Genomic DNA, 21,344 nt, shown 5'->3' with positions numbered 1-21,344 from the left:
GTTTTAAGGGTATGTACACACTGAGTTTTTACAGGGGTTGCCGTCAGTCTCCCTTATGAATGCTTTGCCGCTTGGTCTTATGTAACATCTTCCTTCTTATTTGTTGCAGCTTTGAAAACGGTTATGTGTGTAATCGGGATGGGAAACTTGCAGTTTTCGGGTGGATTTTTGCTGTGCATGGTACTCGGCGCCGATAAGAGCGGTCAGCCGCCATATACAATTGATAGCAGCGCTACTACCAACAAAAATTCACGCAGATCGAGTCCCCAGTACGGCTCAGTGCCCTACAAAGGTCTCACGACCGAAACGTTGACGTTGCACGCAAAGCCTCTGACATTTATCCTGAGATATAAACAAATAAAAATATTATTTTTGAACACAATCAAGGTGTGCAGATTACTATTCTTGACCGAAGATAGGGCATGTCGCTTCTTTTTCCCGCGAGACGGTTTCTCCACTCGCGGGAAAAAAACCGCCTCCGTCTCCCATTGGAGTCAATGGGAGGCATTTTCGGCCATTTTTTGGTGCATTTTCCAACTCGGTTTCTGCGTCCAAATCCTTGTAAAAAATCTCTGTGTGAACTGACCCTAAGATTTGATGGAAGGAAATTCAAAAGTAGCAGTAGGGTGCACATCAGTCATTATTTCAGATGACAACTTTAGGGAAAATACACTATGAATGCAGACAACAATAGAACATGCTGCATATTTGAAAAACTCAAAACTTATGGCCATATTCAAAACTGCCTTGACGAACTTAGATTTGTATTCAGGACTGCCAAATATGGAACTAATACATATATGATATACACTAGTGTGAATGAGGCCTTAGCCTGTAGCTTCTAGGTGAAGGAATTGGTTGTCTTGTGTAATGTCAAAACTTTATTGTCTGTAAGCATCCCTAACAATATATAAACATATATGTGTGAATTATGTATTAGGGCTCGTCCACACGTAACGGAATTGCCGTGTTTTTTCTGGCCGGAATAAACGCTGCAGAATACTGTAGCAGCATGGTGGGTGAGGTTTAACAAATCTCATCCACATGCTGCGTAAAATTTCCAAGCCAAAATTGACCTGCGGTGCGTATTTTTCGACCGCAGCTTGTCAATTCCTGCAACGGAATGTGTACATAATTGCTGCGTTTCTCAGAGGAGATGTCTCCATCTCTTAACATTGGGAAAAACGCCGCAATTTCCACGCAATTTTCTGCCGTAAAAACCGCAGGAAAAGGTGCGTTTTTGCCGCAGCGGAAAGCCTTTGACTTTCAACGGAATTGCTGCAGAAATTTTCTGCAGCAATTCCGTTGTGTGTGGACGAGCCCTTCTACTTATTGGAGAGATTCAGGGAGTGCTTTATATAAGCACATAGGTTTGGAACAGAACTTAGACTTGTGGCCATCTACTTAAACCATGCATTCTTCATTAACCCTATACTTCCATTGCCCAGTTTACAGGACGCACATAAGACGGGTAATATAACGAGGTACGGGGGGAAGCACAGATTTTGATATGTGTGCATGGCAGGATACAGCCGGGAATCTCTTGATTTCCTTAAGCAAACATCCTGCGCAGATGGAGAGGCTGTGACCTCTCAGAAAGAGCAAACGGCATCTGTTAAACCCCTCCATACTTTCACCCATTGGCAAAGCAGCACAGCCTGCTGGAAAGTGTGACAGTGGGCAACAAGGATGCACAGGTCATCACACCACTGACCTCCTGACCCTGTAGGGAATCCTGAGACTTGTAGTTCTTATATTTCTAGGGGAGAGTAAGCGTTTATAGTGCAGTTTTGAATAGAATAGGCTGTTGTCTATAGTATAACATGCCTTGTACAAAGCAGCCATGTTTAGCAATTAAGTAAAATCCGGACCTCTATGAGGTCTATGTGCATAGGTGCTTGTGTAACACACATAGTAACTTATCTTATAAACCTCTTTCCCCATGTTTTTTTTTCACCATGTTACCATTGGCACGGAGATATCGATTGTTGGTCTGGGTACGACCAGATTTAGAAATGGCTTTTACCCATCAGCCATACATTTTCTGAATTAATCTTTGGGAATGGTTGTTTTTTTTATGTCGATGTTGTCGTAAATACGTGTATTTTTTTATTTTCATTGTAAATTATTGCACTTGTTTCTTTTCTTAAGAATTTAGCATTATTCAATTTTCAGTATATTCTCTGAATTTATTTCATCGTATGCTTGATTCTGCATAGAGAAATACAGTCACTGACTTCCCCATTAGCTGCAGCCAGAATTATCTACTATATTAATACGGGCAGGTGTTGGGGAATTGTTATAGATTATTTAGTGCTTTGCAGGTAGGAGAATCCCTGTGTGCATATACAAATAATGGAATTCAATGTTTCACAAAAGTTTTTGAAAAACTTATGTGATTTAAACGGGAATCCAGTTGCTGATCTAATAGCAGGAAATGACAGGGAGTAGTTCTTCCATCTCAACCCAGTCTCTGTTACCAGCTGCTGACAAGTAACATCTAAGGCTTTGTTCACACCTGTGTTGTCCATTTCCGTTTTTCTGCTCAGTCAGAGGAGCAGAAGAATGGAAATAAAGGTTGATTTTAATGAGTTTTGTTTTAACAGCAGTTGTGCTTAGTTATGCTCCGTACAGTCAGGTTTCAGTTTATTTGATGGAAGCAATAGTGTAGTCCACTGAGCTATTTTTTCCATCCAAAATTACGGAAAGGAGTTTTTAACATTGAAGTCAATGGATGACAGATACAAATGGATATGCCTTTCATTTGTATCTGTACGGTTAGTGGATCTGTTTTTATTAATGCGTATGCGCAGAATGAAAATGACACACAAAATATTTGTTTTAAATAAAAACAGATCAGAACTGATGCCAAACTGATATAAACGGAAGGTAAGGGATCAGTCAAAAAAAGGAAGGTTCTACCTTCCATTTCTTTCAGGCTGGCATCCGGTATGGTGTACGTTTTTTTTTTTTTTGTTTTTTTTCAATTTGGACGGATCCGCTAAAACGGAAGGCACTACGCAAATGTGAACCAAGTAGATTCCTGCAAACTTTGCTGAACCTTACAGTATAGGTTCTTATTTGTTGGCAGGAAGCTCAGGTGTGACAAAGCCCATGTCTGTCACTGTTAGAAAACGTATTTTGTATAGTTTTGTGCACCTATAGAATACTAAAGCAAATTGCTGCATTTAGTTGACATACTAGGATAAAAATGTACATATAGTAATACATAGTAGCACAAGGGTCAGGATGTGCAGACACACCATAGTCGGAAATGGGTATTGGCAAACTCCCAGCTGTCAATTTTCAGTGTGCAAGATACACTGAAAAACGTTAGAAACCTGCTGCCTGGCATGTATAAATAGAAGCAGCCGTGCAGAGGTTGGTGGGAATGTATTTGTTGTGCGCAGATCTGTCACTGAGATACTTTTCTGTGCCAGTACGACCAGGTTTCATAAAATAGGTATTACATGCCATCCTTGCACACTGCTGATTGTACTACTATTTGGCAATACTTCTATGCCTGGAGTATGCCATCCCTCGCCTTGTTTTTCAACAGTTCACAAACTTTCCCCGCCACATGTGTATGGAGCAGTTCACGCTCCATTCTTCCCGCTGCAGTGTTAGGTTTCTGCCAGTAACGCCTCCTTTTACTTGCAGTGAAATTTCCTATATCTCACCATATGGCTGTGCTGCAGAACATTCTAGAAATTCACACAAGTGCATGCTCTGCCGTGTCATTTCTGGGCTGGACATTTTATCTATTTTGGTACAGGCCTTTCTTTTGTATAGTATATGCTTTTTTGTGGATACAGGTGTGCATTGAAATTCTTCCATTCATGAAACACTGCGTATTCGTGAATGATATTTGTACAGCGCGCAGCTGGTTACCCTATAATTTGGAATGGACTGCTTGATGCCTAGATGGTGTTAATTTGATCATGGATTCCTGCACATATAAGATTAGTATAGTTCTTGCAGGCCTCTGCATGACGCACGCATGTATATTTTGTCGGAGAAGGATAGAAGCAGCTGGGAGCTGCGGCTCCTTTACTCAATGCCTCCCTTCCTCCCATGCTGCCTGCCCACTCCCTCCTCTCTCCGTCACGTGGATCATACACGCTCTCTTTCCCTTACTGTTGTCCTGCCTGGATGAAGAGCTCCCTCTGCAGGATAAAACACAGGCAAACAAATAATCTGCAGCTCTAGATTTATTTTTGTTACTTTTTATATATCATTTTCATATATAGAATACAACATTTTGCTTCATTTTTTTATAAACCTAATTTTGCTCTTCATTCTCCATTTACTGTTGATTTATTCTATTCTATTTACAAACACATTCATGACATCTTCGTCTCTCTCTTCTTCTCCCACCTGACATGAAAGCCTGAAGACATAGGGCAGTCTCCCATGGCGTCAATGCCAGATGGCGATAAAGTTGATCTGGAAGCTTTCAGCGAGTTCACCAAAATAATCACCCCTGCGATTACTCGAGTGGTGGACTTTGCCAAGAAACTGCCTATGTTCTCTGAGGTAATTGACTGTTGTGGAAAATAATTGGTTATTGAGGCTGGAACGGCCAAAGGGGCATAAACATATTGGTCTGTACAGCTCTATACGAACATGGATTTTACAAATTGGCATAACCAAAAATGTGGATCCTCTTTAACACCTCTGGGTGGCACTGTAATATACCCCAGAAGTATTGCTCCATAATATGGTATTCTACTTTTTTTTTCTCAAGGCTTTCGTATGAATCCATGAGAAAAATACCTCAGTGTGACTCCTTAAAACTAAGGTAACAGAGGTACTTTATGGACCTTTAGTGTATTGGGCACCACATTGCGGATCTGTATAACACATATCTATAATACAGCCATGTGCATGAGCCCTTAAAGCAGTGGTCTCCAACCTGTGGCTCTTCAGCTGCTGAGAAACTACAATTCCCAGAATACCCTGACAGCCTCCAGTTGTCAGGGGATGCTGGGAATTGTAGTTTCTCAACAGCTGAAGAGCCACAAGTTAGTGACCACTGCCTTAGACTAATGATATTGTAAAAGCAGATAACAGCTGATATATATAAAAAAATAATTCCATAGGCTAATTGTATAACACATTTTCTGTGTTAACGGTTTTAACCTTTGCCTTTATTTGCAGCTACCTTGCGAAGACCAGATCATCCTGTTGAAAGGATGCTGTATGGAGATCATGTCTCTCCGGGCTGCTGTGCGTTATGATCCAGACAGCGAGACCCTAACACTGAGTGGTGAGATGGCAGTGAAGCGAGAACAGCTAAAGAACGGAGGACTAGGGGTGGTCTCTGATGCCATATTTGACTTGGGACGATCTTTGTCTGCATTCAATCTTGATGACACAGAAGTGGCTCTGCTGCAAGCTGTCTTACTCATGTCCTCAGGTGATTACGATTCCCTTTAATAAATGCAATTGGAGCACTCAGCCTGGCATAAATGAGAACCTGCCCTGGGATGAATATGCAAGGGAGTCCCTTTCTTAAAAAAAAAAATCCACTAAATCCTGTTTCAGTAAATAAAGTGAGAGAAGTTAGCGTGTATTCACACGTGCCAGTTTTGTGGATCTTTTTGTTGCAATTTGCACAACATTTTTCATAAACTGCACCTTTCTTCAGAGGAGTAGAAAAAAAAAATGGTGGACGTGAGCCAAGTATGATGCTTACAAAATGTCATCTGCATAATGAAGCTCAGTCATATACATGGCCTTCTATATGTGTAGTATAAGTAAAGAGCAAGTAAAACCATCTAAAAAAAAATATACACTTTGCTTCACAGTTATAATATAAACCTGTTAGAACATTGCACAGCCTATTATAGAAAAAGAACTCCTGACCGGAAACCAGACTGAATTCTAAGTCCTTTCTCTCCTTTCCTAGATCGAACAGGTTTGATCTGCACAGACAAGATAGAAAAATGTCAGGAGACGTATCTCCTCGCCTTTGAACACTACATCAACCACCGCAAACACAACATTCCCCACTTCTGGCCTAAGCTCCTGATGAAAGTGACTGACTTGCGCATGATCGGAGCTTGCCATGCCAGTCGCTTCCTGCATATGAAAGTTGAGTGCCCCACGGAGCTCTTTCCACCCCTCTTTCTTGAGGTGTTCGAGGACCAGGAAGTCTAAGGGGCAATGGAGCAGGGTAGAGAGGAAAGGAAATCGCTCGGCTCTATTTCAACCTGCCACCCCCAAAGGCTCTCATGCCCTGAGAAGGATAAAGATGAGTGGCTTTTTATTGAAAACTGCCATCGAAATCCAGCACTAAACAGGAACGGAAGCTACCAAGTTGAAATCATTCTGCAGCAGATCTTCAGTCACCATATTGGCATACACAAAGGAACAAGGATTTAAGGCTTCTTCTTTTCTGTCATCCAGCTATCTTAAGATGCAAGCAGTCACCTTTTTCATTGATGCGTCTGAAAATATTTTGGTACACTAAAACCCAAGAATTCATCATTATCATCATCCTCATCAATGTTCACCCAGTGAATGTTGTCTGGGTGACATAAAGTTGAATATGGGAAGGGTAAAAGTTATAAGCAATGCTAAATGTTCTATTTGCCCCCCCACCATATATAATGTTTGTCTGTGTGTGTATATATGTGTGTGTGTGTGTGTGTGTGTGTGTATGTATGTATATATATATATATAAGATTTGAGACAAAGACTTCAACTTAGGTAGTGCTTGGCCGTATTATGATGAGACATTTGCAGACTCCGGACCACCGAATGACTATAAAGTCAGCTCCTTCCTTGGCTAGATCTGCCTTGTACACATTGTGTGTGTCCACCACGAGGAAGTGGGTCGTCCCCTCTCCGGTCTCCGGCCTGTAAAATGCAAATTGTCCACTTGTCCCATTTCTGTGAGCCGAGGATTTGTTACAGAACAGAGCACTTACACGCTGATCCTTAGGTGTAGAATATCTAAAAATATATATCTGATTATGCTGTACATCTATATATGTATACATTATATATTAACTCAAAAGCCATGTGCTCACCTTCCATATAAAGTGGGATATAATCTAGACCAAGGTGAAGCCCTGCAGTGGTCAAGACCTCAAAACCGAAGCTGGTCTCAAAAGGATTCTTCATGGTCCAGTGTCTAAGGATATATCTTTGGTAGCAGGCAGCATAGCCGGCAGAACCTTAGTGTGTTGAATTGATGAAGTCTAGTGATATTTGATGTAGGTAGCAGAATTCAGAATGTTGCATCTTTGCAAATCGGTACTTTATATAGATATATCGCTTAATCAGATATATATCTTCCCCAGCCTCTGAATTAACCTATACAAAGTGAGTTGGGTTAAATGTTAGGCCTTCCTTATTAACACTGAGGAAGCCAGGGGATTTAGAGATTTCTACACCAACACACAGAATTCCCTCTATGGCAACCTCGGTTTATAAAAATCACCCCACACATGCCCGCTTGGGTTAAATAATTGCACCAAAGTCTCCCCTTTATCTCCTCACTGTCCTTATTACACTGCCATGCGGAAAACCAGGAACCCACTGCAGCTATACAAACCAAAAATGTTTCTAAGAAGCACTTTTAAATGCCATTATTGCAGATATTAACCCTTCTTTGCTGCTCTTGCACCCTACAATGATGGATCTTTTCATGATCTGATCCTACATGGCTTTATGAAGTTTCAGGCCTTACTGTATAGCCAGCATTGTCTATTTACAAACCCTTTTTTTGGAGTTGCTTTGCCAATATTTCTAACAGATGGGGAAATCCTGTTTTCATTGTAGACCTAAACTATGCCCAATCCCCATCTTCTTGCACTTTGCAGAAAGCACTTCTTACCAATGATCGTTTCCAATTAATGTTTGAATGTTTTAGTTCCCTAATAAGTTCAATGAAAATCAGCACTTAATTTTCTTTTAGTTTTATTTAAACCCATATCTATTGTAGACTTGGTCGTTTCCATTTTTGGGACACCTTTTTGAGAGTATGATGCATTCTCCAATTAGCACTAAAATAAAAAAACATTTCTAGTGTACCTTACCCAATGAGGCAAAACTAGCGAGTCCTCCTTAGCTGTGGAGTCAGCCGTTCTGTGCACTTAGACAGTATTCTTGGACTATAGCCCTTGACTTCCTCATTGTATGGAGTCATTTGACACGGTAACCATACACCCTTGATTTTTAGTGTACTGTGGCAATCTATAGACTATATATTAATACTCAGCACAAAGTGTCTCCCTCCCTCCATTAGATTGTGTCAGTATAGTGCAGCCTGTATGCCTCATTCAAACTTTTTTTTTATTTATTTTTTAAGGGATCCTTCCAGGTTGAACATGGAGTCTGATCTGCAGACAGCACGTTATAGACCAGGAGGAGCTGAGCAGATTGATGTTGTCATTTGTATTTAGCTGATGCTCATGGCTCAGAAATAGGTGTCAATCACTAAGTAGGACTGCCCTCTGGACTCGTACCATTAAAGCGACCAGGGATTTCAATTAATAAAACGCAAGTTATCCTGAGTGTATTTCTACAAATCTATATTTAAATCTGCTCAGCTCCTCCTGCTCTATAAGGCCTAGTTCACACAGAGTTTTTTTTGCAGGCAGGAAAAATCTGCCTCAAAATTCCTTTAGGAATTTTGAGACCGATTTTGACCTGCCTGCACTTTTTTTGTGGCCATTCCAGCTAATGCAAAGACTGTGGGCAAAAAACGCCACGGAAAATGAGCGACGCATGTTTTTCTGTCTCCCTTTGATTTCAGTGTGAGGTCAGAGACGGAACCGCGTCAAGAAAGGACGTGCCGCTTTTTTTTCCCGTGAGCGACCGGGGAAAAAACCCACGATCATAGATTAAATTCAATGGGGGACAATTTCGGCCATTTTTTGGTGCTGATTCCGACGTGAACAGGGCCTAACGTGTTGACCACAGTTTGGATGCCAGGTTCTGCCTGGCAGGTTTCTTTTAACTATAAAGGACAGATATTACATGTGTGTAAATGGGACTTTAAAAAATCTCATTCACATTTTGTGGTATTGATACATAACTATTTTAGAGCCTCCTGCATTCCCTGATCCCTGGCATTTTGGTGCCATTTGTTCCCTATTACGTCTAACAGGGAAAATGCACAAGGTAAAAACTGACGTGATATATTTTTTATGCCACTACCACAAGTCCTAGCATAGTTTAGACTTTAAATCCTATACCCTTAGGAGTTCAAATGACTGATACTGAATCCTGCACCCAAATAAATACATTTTGGCTATTAAAAATATAGCACTTATCCCCCCCCCCCTCCCCCCCCTCCCAACTATTACCATGACCTATTTTTTTAATTTTTTTTATAATTGAGTGTTTTTGGGTTCAACATTTTCCGCAGGCAGATTTTCCCTTTTCTCTTCCAAAAGCCGAATAATTGAAGCACTTAATTAATGATACATTTGCATGTTTAGAGACATTTTTCCTTTTATAAATCCCTAATATTCATACATTTTGTTTTGGATTTGTAATATTTGAACGTGAGGATGGTTCTACAAAGGGAATTCTGTGCCATAAAGCTGGGGAGAACAATGTTGCATTTGAATCTATGATGTCACAGAGATGAAAACTAAGCACAGGTAATAATTTGGGATTGTTTTATCATTGTACCAACTGAGTCGCAATAGACGAACCTGCTAGGGGGGAGGGGTGTGATTGTAGTAACCTATGCTTAGTTCACATCTTCTGTTGTACGGGGAATAGGTCTTGAAGTCATTCCAATACCAGAGAGAATCATGAGCATTGATCTGTGGATAAATTCGTTACTTTTACGATAAAGCTTGATTGTTAATACGCTAAGCTATGGGGAAGTCAATTGTATGGTGCAGATTTCTTCTTATAGGGGATAGCGGGAGGGGGTGATCAATGATTTTTCGTACCTAGTAATGGCTACGGCCTGGGGTGCATTTTATAAGCTTTGCATTTGAAAAGCTGCTTTCTTCTCTCTGGTTCTGGGTGGTGCTAAATTTCCTCTCAACATGAAAAAGAAAAACGCTCTGCGTCTGTTTTACCTCCGCTGTTGAGTGGATGAAGAGGGTTGGTTTTATTGTTTCGTTTTTTTTAAATAGTGTTTTTCTTGGTTCTGGGCTGTGTTGACGGTCAGCCTTTTGCACTGCCGACTGCCAAAGTGGCCCCGAGCACACAGCTATGTCTCTTGGCTCAACGTCTGCGGACTGACGTTAAAAAGAAATATGGTCCGGTCCACTCAGTGGACATTAAAAAATTTCCAGGCCTTCGAGGCCTGGCTAAATTTACCCAAAATCCCTTTCGCCTCTACCCCCCTTCTGTCTGTCTCTTTGTCTTTGCAAACCTGTGTGCTTAGCACACTCTAAATAAGAAAACAAAATCTGTATATATTTGTATATATGTGCTTCTGTGTATATGCCTTTAAGGTGACTACAAGTGTATGTTTGTCTCCCTCAACCCCCTTTAATGTTTTAACTCAGTTTATTGTCGCTTTGCTGCCCACATGCCCTCTCTACCAATCAAGGAGGGCAGGGTCAGGCTCTTCTGCGATGTGGCTTGAGAGGAAGTCATTGGTCATATGGAGGATAGCTCAACAGTAGGCCGGTTGAGGCTAATTTTTGCATCAGGTAGCAATATGGAGTATTTTCGGAAGCCATGCATCCTTTACATCTGCTTAGGAGGTTTACAAGAACATATCTTGACAGAAGGATTGGGAGATGATTTGGCTAATTAATAGAACATTGTGCTCCCCTGTTCACCTGAGAGTCACTGCACCCCTCTTCTTTTCACCCATTTGCTGCCAGATGGTTTTATAAATTTGGTTGATGAGGGAGCTACAGGTGAAGAGCTATTGCTTGTTTTTTCCTGTTAGGATTTTTTTTAGACCATCAAGGCTACGTGATTGATACTTATTTCATTACAAGAGACCTCGAATTTACAGACCCACCAGCTTCTCATTGGGGCATATCCTCACTGTTTTAATACAGTGTACTCCCAACTCCACAGCTTGGACTGATACAGATGTTTTTCCCTGAGGAGGTGGCAATGCCCACTACTAACCACCTGTATTTTCTTTCTGTCCTACCCGGATCACTGGTCACACTGGAACGGATTGCAACACAGGTGACATGTTCCTTCCGTGACCATGACATCCCAAGAGCTTAGCCTGCTTCCTCTCTTCTAGCTCCATATGTACTCTGAAGATTGTATGCCATCAACTTTCAAGATTGAAATAGGAAAATGGTCCTCTCCTTGCCCAACTTCTTGACACTACATGTAATTCTCTCTGGGATATTTCTTTTTCCGTTCATTCAGTATGTTAAGCAGAGGAATACCTTTTAACTGACAGTAATAGGGCGGCGTGATGGGTCCGCCAAGAAGGGAGAAGTGAGTATGAAAGCCAAACTCACTCTCACCTCGCACATATACACTTTACTCACTCGACCGAGATTAAACCAGGAAGATGTTTATTTTTTTTTCCTTCATACACTCATACCTCAACCACCGCAACCCTTCTCCGTCTCTCCTGCCGACCTCACTGTCCCGACTCGGTGAGAAATATGGACTTGGAACTGTAAATGGATTGTCATTTCTCACCAGCTGGAAAACTTAAAGGATCTACACGGACAAGAGCCGTGCTTCAGAGTGGACAGACGGGAGAGTCTCTGAACTTAGAAATAAAAATATGAATTTGGGGGACAACCAAATGCTCCTTCATATCTCTGTCTACAGCATTAAGAGAAACCCACTGACTGTCTCAGCCACAGACGATCATACAGACCTCAACAGTGTGCCTCCTCCATCCCTACGTGACTCACAAACAAAAGCAAGGACTTAACCCAACCTTTGTTTCAGCGTTTTTTGGAAAGTAATTTGATTATATTTTCGTTCCGGTTTGTTTTTGTTTTTTCTATTAACCCCAAATGTGTGTCGGAGGGTTACATGAGGGGTTAAACAGATGTTGGCCATAATTTACAAGACGTCACATTTTACAAGAGTGGAAGATATTTTTTTGTATTTGTTTTCATTTTTTTTGTTACATAGGACAGGGGTGAAGGGGTTAGGGGTATATGAGGCACCCCCTTACCACCACCTCTTCATAGTCTTAGTATTTGTAATGTATAATGGTGGGTACCATGGGGAAGGGGATATTCTGACTTTCTTTAACCTATCTGCTTTCAGGAGACTTCTGGCAGTTTGGTGGTTAAATGTTCCTCCCCCTTACACATTTTTCCTGCTGGAGATGGTTCGACATATAAAATGAAAAACTGCATGGTATTACTATGACTGGTAATGCGGGGGTGGGTCAATACTCATCTCTTAGAGCGCTTTATACATCCTGGATCTCTGGCCTGCAGATATGGTTTATTCAAGATATATATTGAAATATAGCTATATATAGATTTCTTTTGTTTTATCCTCGTTTAGCTGTTTTGTTTTTTTTTGTTTTTTTTTTAAATGTGAGATTAACTTCTTCACTGCTAGAAAATTCTGTTGTGGCACTGAAGAGGTTAACGGACACTGCACACGCTCTTTGTCTCTCTCCGGGTCAGAATCCACTCCTCTGTCTCGAACGCTCCCAGGTCCTATATGCTTCAAGGCGCTGGACCTTTATCATTACACAATATAAGACACAGCTCCCGTGTTGAAACATATAGGAGTCGCAAGTTAAGACCCCTCCTCCTTCACCCCTGTTGCTGTTTATCATCCTATAGATATGAAGGGTCTCGTGACGTATGAAAACACAAAGCGAACGGTTTTTGCTTAAACTCCCCTGACTCACTTTGTGTACAAGTTGTTATTCTCATCAGTGAAGAAGCGTGCGTACGTACATATATATGTGTGTGTGTGTGTATATATATATATATATATATATATATATATATATATATACACATACACACAGATGCGTATTCTGTCCATGGGGTCATTGTGTTGCTATATTTTGACCTTTTCCTATCATTTTGTGTCACGTTCGGAATGTAGAAAAGTAACCATTCCAAGGTTTCTAAAAGTGTGATCTGCAGCCATGGAATGGTTAAGGCGCAGAGACTATAAAACAAAAAATAAGCTGCGTCATCAATCACAGGGTTAAAACTTTTAAGCTCAATCTCAGCCTTGTTTTTTGGTTTAGTTTCTTGTGGGAGGATCTGTATATTTAAGTATATATGAAACACAAAGCAGAAGAAGAAGAAAAAAAAAAAAAGCTTTTTTTACGGGTTTTCAAGCAGGTCTATTCATCCCTTCAAGTTAACCCATTCATTGCTGCAGTGAGCCACAAAAGGCGGTACAGATCGTTCTTATGATAGAAAATGTGTGTATTAAGATTTTATCTTTCCTTGTGAAACATGGAGCTATGTTCAGTGTCTATTCAGCACATCACATTTAGTGTAACTCCCTCTAGCTGATAGATTTTATTTATATATATATATATACATATAATTATAATCAAGAGCCTGAAATCCATATTTTACCAGCCTGACCGCCCTTATCACAGGTGACAGCCTGAATGTTTTACACAACTACCCCTATCCGCCCTCACTCAGGTTAGAGACTGTTCAGTATTAGGGATTCATGGTCCAGGGCCTAACATCAAAAAGTTGCTGCACCAGCAATGTTTTTAGGATTCCCTCACATAATCATTGCGGTTGCTGCTGGCTTTTAAAATGCATATGTACCTGCCATCCAATTGATGAGATATGCTTCCATATGGCTTTAAGGTTATGCCTAGAAGACAATGTCTTGCTTTATATCATATAGACAGATTATATTTTCTAGTAAAAGTATTGACCCCCTTTGGCAGGAGTACACCTCTAGGAGCCTTATCCGCCTATGCTAATGTGACGAGATCATAGAATGAATCATTGAAGAAATGATCATGAGTAGGCCTTAAAGGTGAACTCCATATATACCACATGCTTTACAAATGCAACATTTGAATACCTTGTTTGGGAGCCAAGCGTTCAATGTATGAAATTATGGGTCACCTAAAAAAAATATTTATTTGGACTGCGTACCCATGACAACACTTCTTTCTTTGTGCTATGATTGTATTATCATAGTGACACTAAGGCCTAATGAATGCCAAATTCAGATTGGTTGCTATAAAGCCCAGTGCCCCTATGATAACGCTGGTCTGTGCTATCCTATCCTGAGTGGCAGAATTTGCTGTCGGCATAGGCACAGAGGTTTGTCTCGGTAATACCGGTCACTTCGCCTACTAAGAACTTGGCCCAAGAAAAAAACACATTTTTAAACCCATAAAAGAGACTTTTATAAGCAGTGGACTTCTTCTTTAGGCCAAGTGCAGCAAAGTTATGCTACAAGAGGCAATTAGGCACGATAAACATTACTCTCCACTGTCTACTAGAACCCATCTGAGAATAGGGTCACTGCTCCAACCCACTTTTCTTACCCAACGCATGTAGAGGGTAACCAAGCAGCGCTTAGTGCTACAGCTATGCAAGTGGTGTTCACCTACACTGGGTTAAAAAAGGCGATGTCTACATTCCCCTCATATAGTGTGACCCGTTCACAAGGAAAATGCTGCCCAAAGCACTTGAGCAGTAAAAATGCAGCATTTTTTTTTTTGTTTGTTTGTTTTAGTTATTGGTACATAAACTATGCACACGTTACAGATGTAAAGGCACATTACACATAAAATACAAGTCACCTTGCACAAAACAGCTGCTAATCACAACTGTAGTGGTGAAGCTGCCCATAGATCTGCTGTACCGCTCATTCATTTGACTGGTATGCGCTACTTCATACATTGCAATGAGCAGTCATTCAGACAAACTTAGGAACATCAATCACGTTCTCTGTGGGCAGCTTTTATGTCCCTAATCCGTAATGGAACCTTTATAATATGCATGCAAGCTATTTTTTTTCTTTTATCAGCCATTCTCACTTGAATACCCCCCATATTGACACATTTCATCTATATAATTTCTATACGACCTATTGAATGTTTTTGTAATTCCTTCCTTTTAAGGCAATTTAGATAATGGATATTTTAATGTAGTTCTAGAAATATAAAATGTTATTTGAGGTCCAGTGATGAATTTTAAGATGGCTCGATTCTTATGACTATTGGGCCTGCTCATAAAATGATGAGAAGTGCATTTGAAGCTCAGTGACTCTCTAATGAAAACAATTGATATTAGTTAATGCAATTGTCGATGTATTTATCTTTTAGGGTTGTTTAACGGCACGTAGAGGTCTGTCGACAGGAACACGATCCATAGATTTACCTTCGTCCCCTGGTACATATGTATCTTTTCATATAGATGAGGATGACGGCAGATATGATGTGGCTTTGTGTTTCATTTAAAGTACATATATAAATATATTAAAGGACTTATGCCAGTTTTCTGGCGTTCAAAAGTCGCAAATTTTGTCGCAAGCCATATTTGCGCTAAGATTTGTGCCGGTTTACGTCTCTCGCCACTTTCCAAACGTGGTGAGAAAAGTGGGAGGGGCAGGGCCTCCCGCGGACAAACAGATTGAGAATAACTTACACCAGAAATTGGCGTAAGTTATGCGGAAAATCCGCCCCTGGTCACTACAGGTATAGATTAGCATTTGTGTCGCTTGGACAGCCAAAGATGCGTCAAATGTGCACCGGTTAATAAATTTGGCGCATTTCACACCGATGTAGTTTAGTTTAAGACTGACGTTAGAAATACAGCGGGGGGAATATATAAAGAATGGCGTTTTAGTGCCACATCTACTTTAAAGGGGTTGTCTGCTTCATATGGTGAGATGTACCTAGTAGTAGAATATTTTTTATTGCCTTCTTTTCTCTCCTGACATGTCTGTTTTAGTAAATAATTGTATTCCCCGTTAAATAACAATGCTGGAGTATCTTTTCTTAGCGCTCTGTGTTGTGCCGTCGTTCTGTTATTCCTCCTGGAAATGTATGAAAAAATGGAAAACTGGGTGTTGCCATTCTCCCTGTCAAGGGGGTGCGTCTATACACACACTCTGAAACTGTCCAATCAGTGCTGTCCCTGTTTACAATGGGAATGATCACCTCAAGTTCTTAATTTATTCATACATTTCCAGGTGGAATAACTGAGGAACGACGCAATGCAAAGTTCTAAGGCAACTTGCTCCAACTTTGTTTGTTAATGAGGAATACAGGTTTTGCTAGAAGAGACGTGTCAGGAGAGCCAGGTCCACTTTAATAATAAATGAAGTGGAGACATATTAGAATTAAATGTAGTTTTATAGAGCGCTATCGTCCGTTTGATGACATTAAACAGTGCCCTCCAGTGGCCAAATTGAGAAACCCCATACAAATTGTGCACTGCTGACTTGTTTTACCAAGCCAGTGACATGCAGAACGTTGATTTACGAGTTACTATTGAGATTTCCCTGAGTACAGGTCTTTTTTTTTTTAACCCACTGTAGTGTAAACCGTGTCAGTCGTTTCACACACCAGCATTTACCTGCACCTCAGTTCCTACAGAACGCATTAGTGGTGTTTCTATTCTCGCAGTTGAGCTTGTTATGTCTGCACCATCTGCTGATCGGTCTGCAGGTTTATTATTAGTCACCTGTGACGCCGCAGTGCCACTTTCATCTCTATGCCGTTAAACACCCCCCGGCACTCGGGGATGCTTTATTCAAGTTTTTGTTGGGGTTGTGAGTTTTCATAATGCCTTTTATTCCATCAATGAAGTGGGTGCTGTTATGTCTTGTTCTACATGCAGGGGGTCATGTTTACTCCCACTTGGGGTTCTTCTTCATCAAACGTTCTGAATAAGCAAGCAACATATTTACTTTCCCTCCACCTACCTCTGCATGGTTCAGTTTGCTTACAATATTCCATAGTTAATATCGAAAAAAAATCATTTTGCAGGTATCTCTGTCGCCCTCAGGAGTGGCAAGGTGTAATCCTCTAGGTCCTATATTAGGATTCCCGGTGGTCTCATGTTTGTGTTTTGCTTTGTTTTTCCTTTTTATTTTATTATTTTGACTTGTTTGTTCCACCAGCAGACGTCCTCTGCTGTAAACTCACTGCCCTTAACCAAAGGGATTCTTGTGTTGTGTTCATCAGCACCATTTAGGTGATAGACCCCCCCCCAATCCCATCCCCACCCACATATTTTAGATCCCCTCTTTGATTCCATATGTTTGCCTCAAAGAAACCTCTGCTTGTTCAGGAAGTGTGATTTCAGGAAAGTAAAGACCAAATTAACTAAACACTTAGTTTCTATAGGTCATTAGAAGTAGGTTAATCTTTATAAATTCAAAAAGTATTGAATGGTTGGTGACTGGCTGTGCAGGTTCTAAGGGGTTAATACGAATCCCCTTTTATGCGGCACTTTTTACTTCTCCCAAATACCAGGTTGATGCCCCAACCACTGACCTGCACAACCCATCTATATTGCCTTATCTGTCCTCAGCCCAATCCTTTACTTAACCCCTTCTCCCTAGACTCAGGCACGGTTGCTTACACTAAAGAACTTTATATATTAGGATTGAGATATATATATATATATATACTAGGACTGAACAGGCCTGACACCCCCATCTCCTACAGCCCGAAGGCTTCACATGCCATATGCTCAGCCTGTGCCATATGTATAGTATAAGGGGATTACTGCTGATCATCAGGACAGACTCATACAGCGCTGAGCTCCTATCTAGTATAGGGTGACCTCAGGACTGTAGGATATCAGAACAGGCTTAGATAGTTAATAATGATGTTGTAGAGTGGCCTGTAGATAACTTTCTTAATTCTCTTTTCACATAAAGCCCCTATAGAGAAATAAATATATAGAGGGTATGGCAATACTGGGTTTATACCTAAAGGAGTAGCTGATGAGGACACTGTCAGGGTCATTTGACTATGTCGTCCTATGCGTTTCTCTTTAGTCTAATACTCCTAAGGCCACCATCTTTTGTATTTTTAATAGCACCATATAATATAGTTGGACATCACTGCCTTATAGAAATAAAAGGATGGAAATATACTTCCTAAACTTGATATCCCATACATGTATGGTGTGCCGGCATTCCCCAGTCTCTCTCCAGGTGCTGCTTACCGCCTCAGTGAACACTATTGGACTCCTTACAGGAAAAAAACAAACCCTCTGGGTCGATAATATACATCTAATCCTATGTATGGCTCTGCCAGCTGAGAACATGAGGATCCCCGTTGACGCACCATTGATTCAATTCTTTTCCAGAAGTCAGAAAATGTTTTGGAACTTCTTAAATTAAGTTCTCACTACAAAGTGGCCACCTCCCTGAGACTATGGCTAAAAAATTCTCATTTAGGGCAAATATTAAAGAATTTGGCTGTTATTGAAGAGTGTGCTTTTTTTGTCCCAGAAATAGCGCTACTTTTGCCCATGTGGTTGTGTCTGGTGTTGCAGTCCAGCCCCATGCACTTGAATGGAGATAAGACTCTACACCACAGACAGCCCATGGACAGGAGTGGTGCGGTTTCCAGAAAAAAAGCAGACCCTTTCTTCTCGTCTTTACCACCCCTCTGCCCTTCTGGCATCAGATATCACCTTGGAGAGAGACTGAGCAATAAGGGCACTTTCTACGATGCTTTATATGCAGTTTATATGAAGTTTAGTGGCTGTATATTCTTCTCTTATTGACTTTGCCTTTGTTTTTTGTTTTGCTTGTTTCAATTTGGGAATATGCATAAACCCACGGCATTGTTTACCCCAAATGCGAGATATTTTTCCCTCTTCATGCCATTAGGGGTGACTTCGGCCTCTTCTACAATCTTATCTATGCGTTGATGTTATAAAAAGGGGTTAACTGTCGTCTAGTTATGTCTGTGTCTATGTATCTTTTCAGGGACTCCCCCCAAACCCTTTTCTTCCCCAGTTTCTCTCCGTTCCCCTCCCCCCCCCCCCCCATCCTACAAAGAAATAATGCCTGTCTATTTTTTTACTGTAATCTTTATATGCAGAGAGCCTATAAATGCTGTATTAAAAAAAGAAAAAAAATGAAAATGCCATGCTAACATTTAGGATTTTTTAATGTCTTCTTTCTCCCTTTCCTTCTCTACTTCTCTATAGTGTTACGCTCCTGAAATTTCTTGAAATGAATTGCTCTATGATTGGGGGGGAGTCAGCCTGGACCTAAGGGTAACAGAGTTTGTTAACACTTAAGTGACCACGCCACTGCTGTGCTCTTCTGTCTGGTAGTGGAATGGTTCATTGGGGGGAGTGTAAGCTCAGGGTTTTAGGTAATGTGGTAACATTTTCTGTGCGGACAAGGCTGGTTGCCCCCTGTCTTTTGACGTTTTTTGTTTTTATAAGCTTTGTTCCTTCAGTAAAATAGGCTAAGTTATTAATATTAAACATCATATACACACACAACTTACCTCAGATCAATGGCAGGAGGGTGGTGAGAATAGAGGTAGGGGGATGAGTAATCTACCCACCCACCTCCACGCCCCCTCTGTCAATTACCCTCCGAAATCTCCCCCTCCCTTAAACCATGTTGTACCCTGTTTTCTAGGTATTCCTCCCAACATGCTTTTTTGTTTATTTTTTTTTATGGTCCCGTTTTTCGAGGCCCGAATGTCCTTTCCACCAATAAATTGTAAGCTTTGTAATTACGTGTTGCAATGCATTCTGTGTCATGTCTTTCTTTTGCATCGGGTAGGGCGCGACAATATGGGCATGAATGTCTTATGAACATATTGAAGGATTGTGGTTGAGCTCTGATTAATTGCTGTCGAAAACAAGGCCAGTCCGTTTTGATAAATAAAGCCATATGTTCTCTCAATATGTCAAACACTCCACGTTTAACATTCTGCGAGCAGTATGGTATAGAACAGGAGGAGCTGACAGCTTGGTATATCGTTTTGTGGGAAAAGATTCAGCATAACTTGTAATTTAGTGATCTAAACGTCTTCTCGTTCTGACCTTAGGAGTCTAGTGGGCGGTCCTACACAGTGATTGACAGCGATCTCTATGCACACTCATACAGGAAAGGCTGTAAATCACTGAGAACGACCACCCACCGGACTACTAAGTCCAGAATGACGAAGCCTACAAAACTATATATCAATCTGCTCAGCTCCTCCTGCTCTATAACATGTTTCCCGCAGATCAGACACCATGTTCAATGTGAATGGTTCCCTTTAAAGGGAGTTTGACATACATTGAGAGAACATAGTATTTCATTTATCAAAACTGTCTGGTTGCTGTGGGCAAAAAAAACCCAATCCAAGTTCAACTTTCATGAAAGCTGCACTGTGATTGGTTGCTATGCGCAGCAAGGTCGGACTTTATATATATATATATATATATATATATATATATTTATATTTAGAAATAAATGAGGCCTATATAATTTAAAGGGGTCTTCACAAAATCAATATTTATTACCTATCCACAGGATATCTGATAAATATCTGATCTGACTACTGATAGGTGTCTGACTACTGGGACGACCACCGATCACGAGAACCTGCTTACTTTGCCGTTCATGGGAGCCCCATAGGAATGGCGCGGTAGTGCTCATGCTCGTCCACCGCTCCATTAATTTCTATGGGGCTGCCGAGCACTATATTCGGTAGCCCTATAGAAATTAATGGAGCGGTGGTCGAGCATGTGCACTACCACTCCATTCCTATGGGGCTCCCAGGAAAGACACGGTAAGCCTGTTCTGAACATACGGTATGTTTGCTGGATTTGGGGGATTACAGACTTTACTGCAGTCAAGTAAGTATGGTTTCTTAGTACCTAAATCTCCATCCAGCATGGTATGAAAAGGGTCATCCCGGTAGTATTAATAATTACTTTAACTGAACCAAATAAAACCCCTTCCAGGACGAACGTTACTGACATCAGAGAGACTTTAGATATCCCCCACTACAGATATACTTCATTTACAAGCATGAGCAGTGCAAAGTACCTTCATCCAATGCCACAAAAGGAATAAACAACGGTCTACTGAGATCTGTTATGAAATGCATGGCCAACTTTTATCAGGGCCGGCCTTACGCTGCCCTGTGCGGTAACAACTATTGGCGGCTCCCCATATAATGTACGTTCATACAGTGTGCAAATAACGATATCCTACATTTCCTAATTATAAACGGTGCCAGACGTTATACACTACATCTTACCCTACACAGTGCCTATGTAAATACAACCATACACTGCCCAAGTAATGCCACATAACACTAAAATATAGCACCTTTAATATTTTTAAAGTATCTTGCTTACAACTTTCTGGTGACCGCTACAATGAAGACATGCCATATTATTAAAATATTGTATACGCTGCTTTCTATTAAATTCTAGTGGAAACTACAGTCACATCAGTACTGGGAAGACAGGCTAGGAATA

The 21,344-nt window shown here is 40.8% G+C and overlaps 1 protein-coding gene across 4 annotated transcripts in view; it reads left to right on the top strand.

Annotated features, from left to right (window-relative positions):
• THRA (thyroid hormone receptor alpha) overlaps positions 1-19,617 on the top strand; it is a 207,231-nt gene extending 187,614 nt beyond the window's left edge. For all 4 annotated transcript variants that reach the window (XM_075845669.1, XM_075845671.1, XM_075845670.1 and 1 more), the window contains 3 exons: positions 4,390-4,536; positions 5,161-5,419; positions 5,912-19,617. In XM_075845669.1, coding sequence (XP_075701784.1) covers positions 4,390-4,536; positions 5,161-5,419; positions 5,912-6,162 — 657 coding nt within the window. In that variant the 3' untranslated portion in view covers positions 6,163-19,617. The remainder of the gene's footprint in view (positions 1-4,389; positions 4,537-5,160; positions 5,420-5,911) is intronic.
• The last annotated feature ends 1,727 nt before the right edge of the window (positions 19,618-21,344 follow it).

This window comes from Rhinoderma darwinii, chromosome 13 (genome assembly GCF_050947455.1).
Source record: "Rhinoderma darwinii isolate aRhiDar2 chromosome 13, aRhiDar2.hap1, whole genome shotgun sequence".
Lineage (NCBI taxonomy): Eukaryota > Metazoa > Chordata > Amphibia > Anura > Rhinodermatidae > Rhinoderma > Rhinoderma darwinii.
This window is presented reverse-complemented; position numbering and strand designations above follow the sequence as displayed.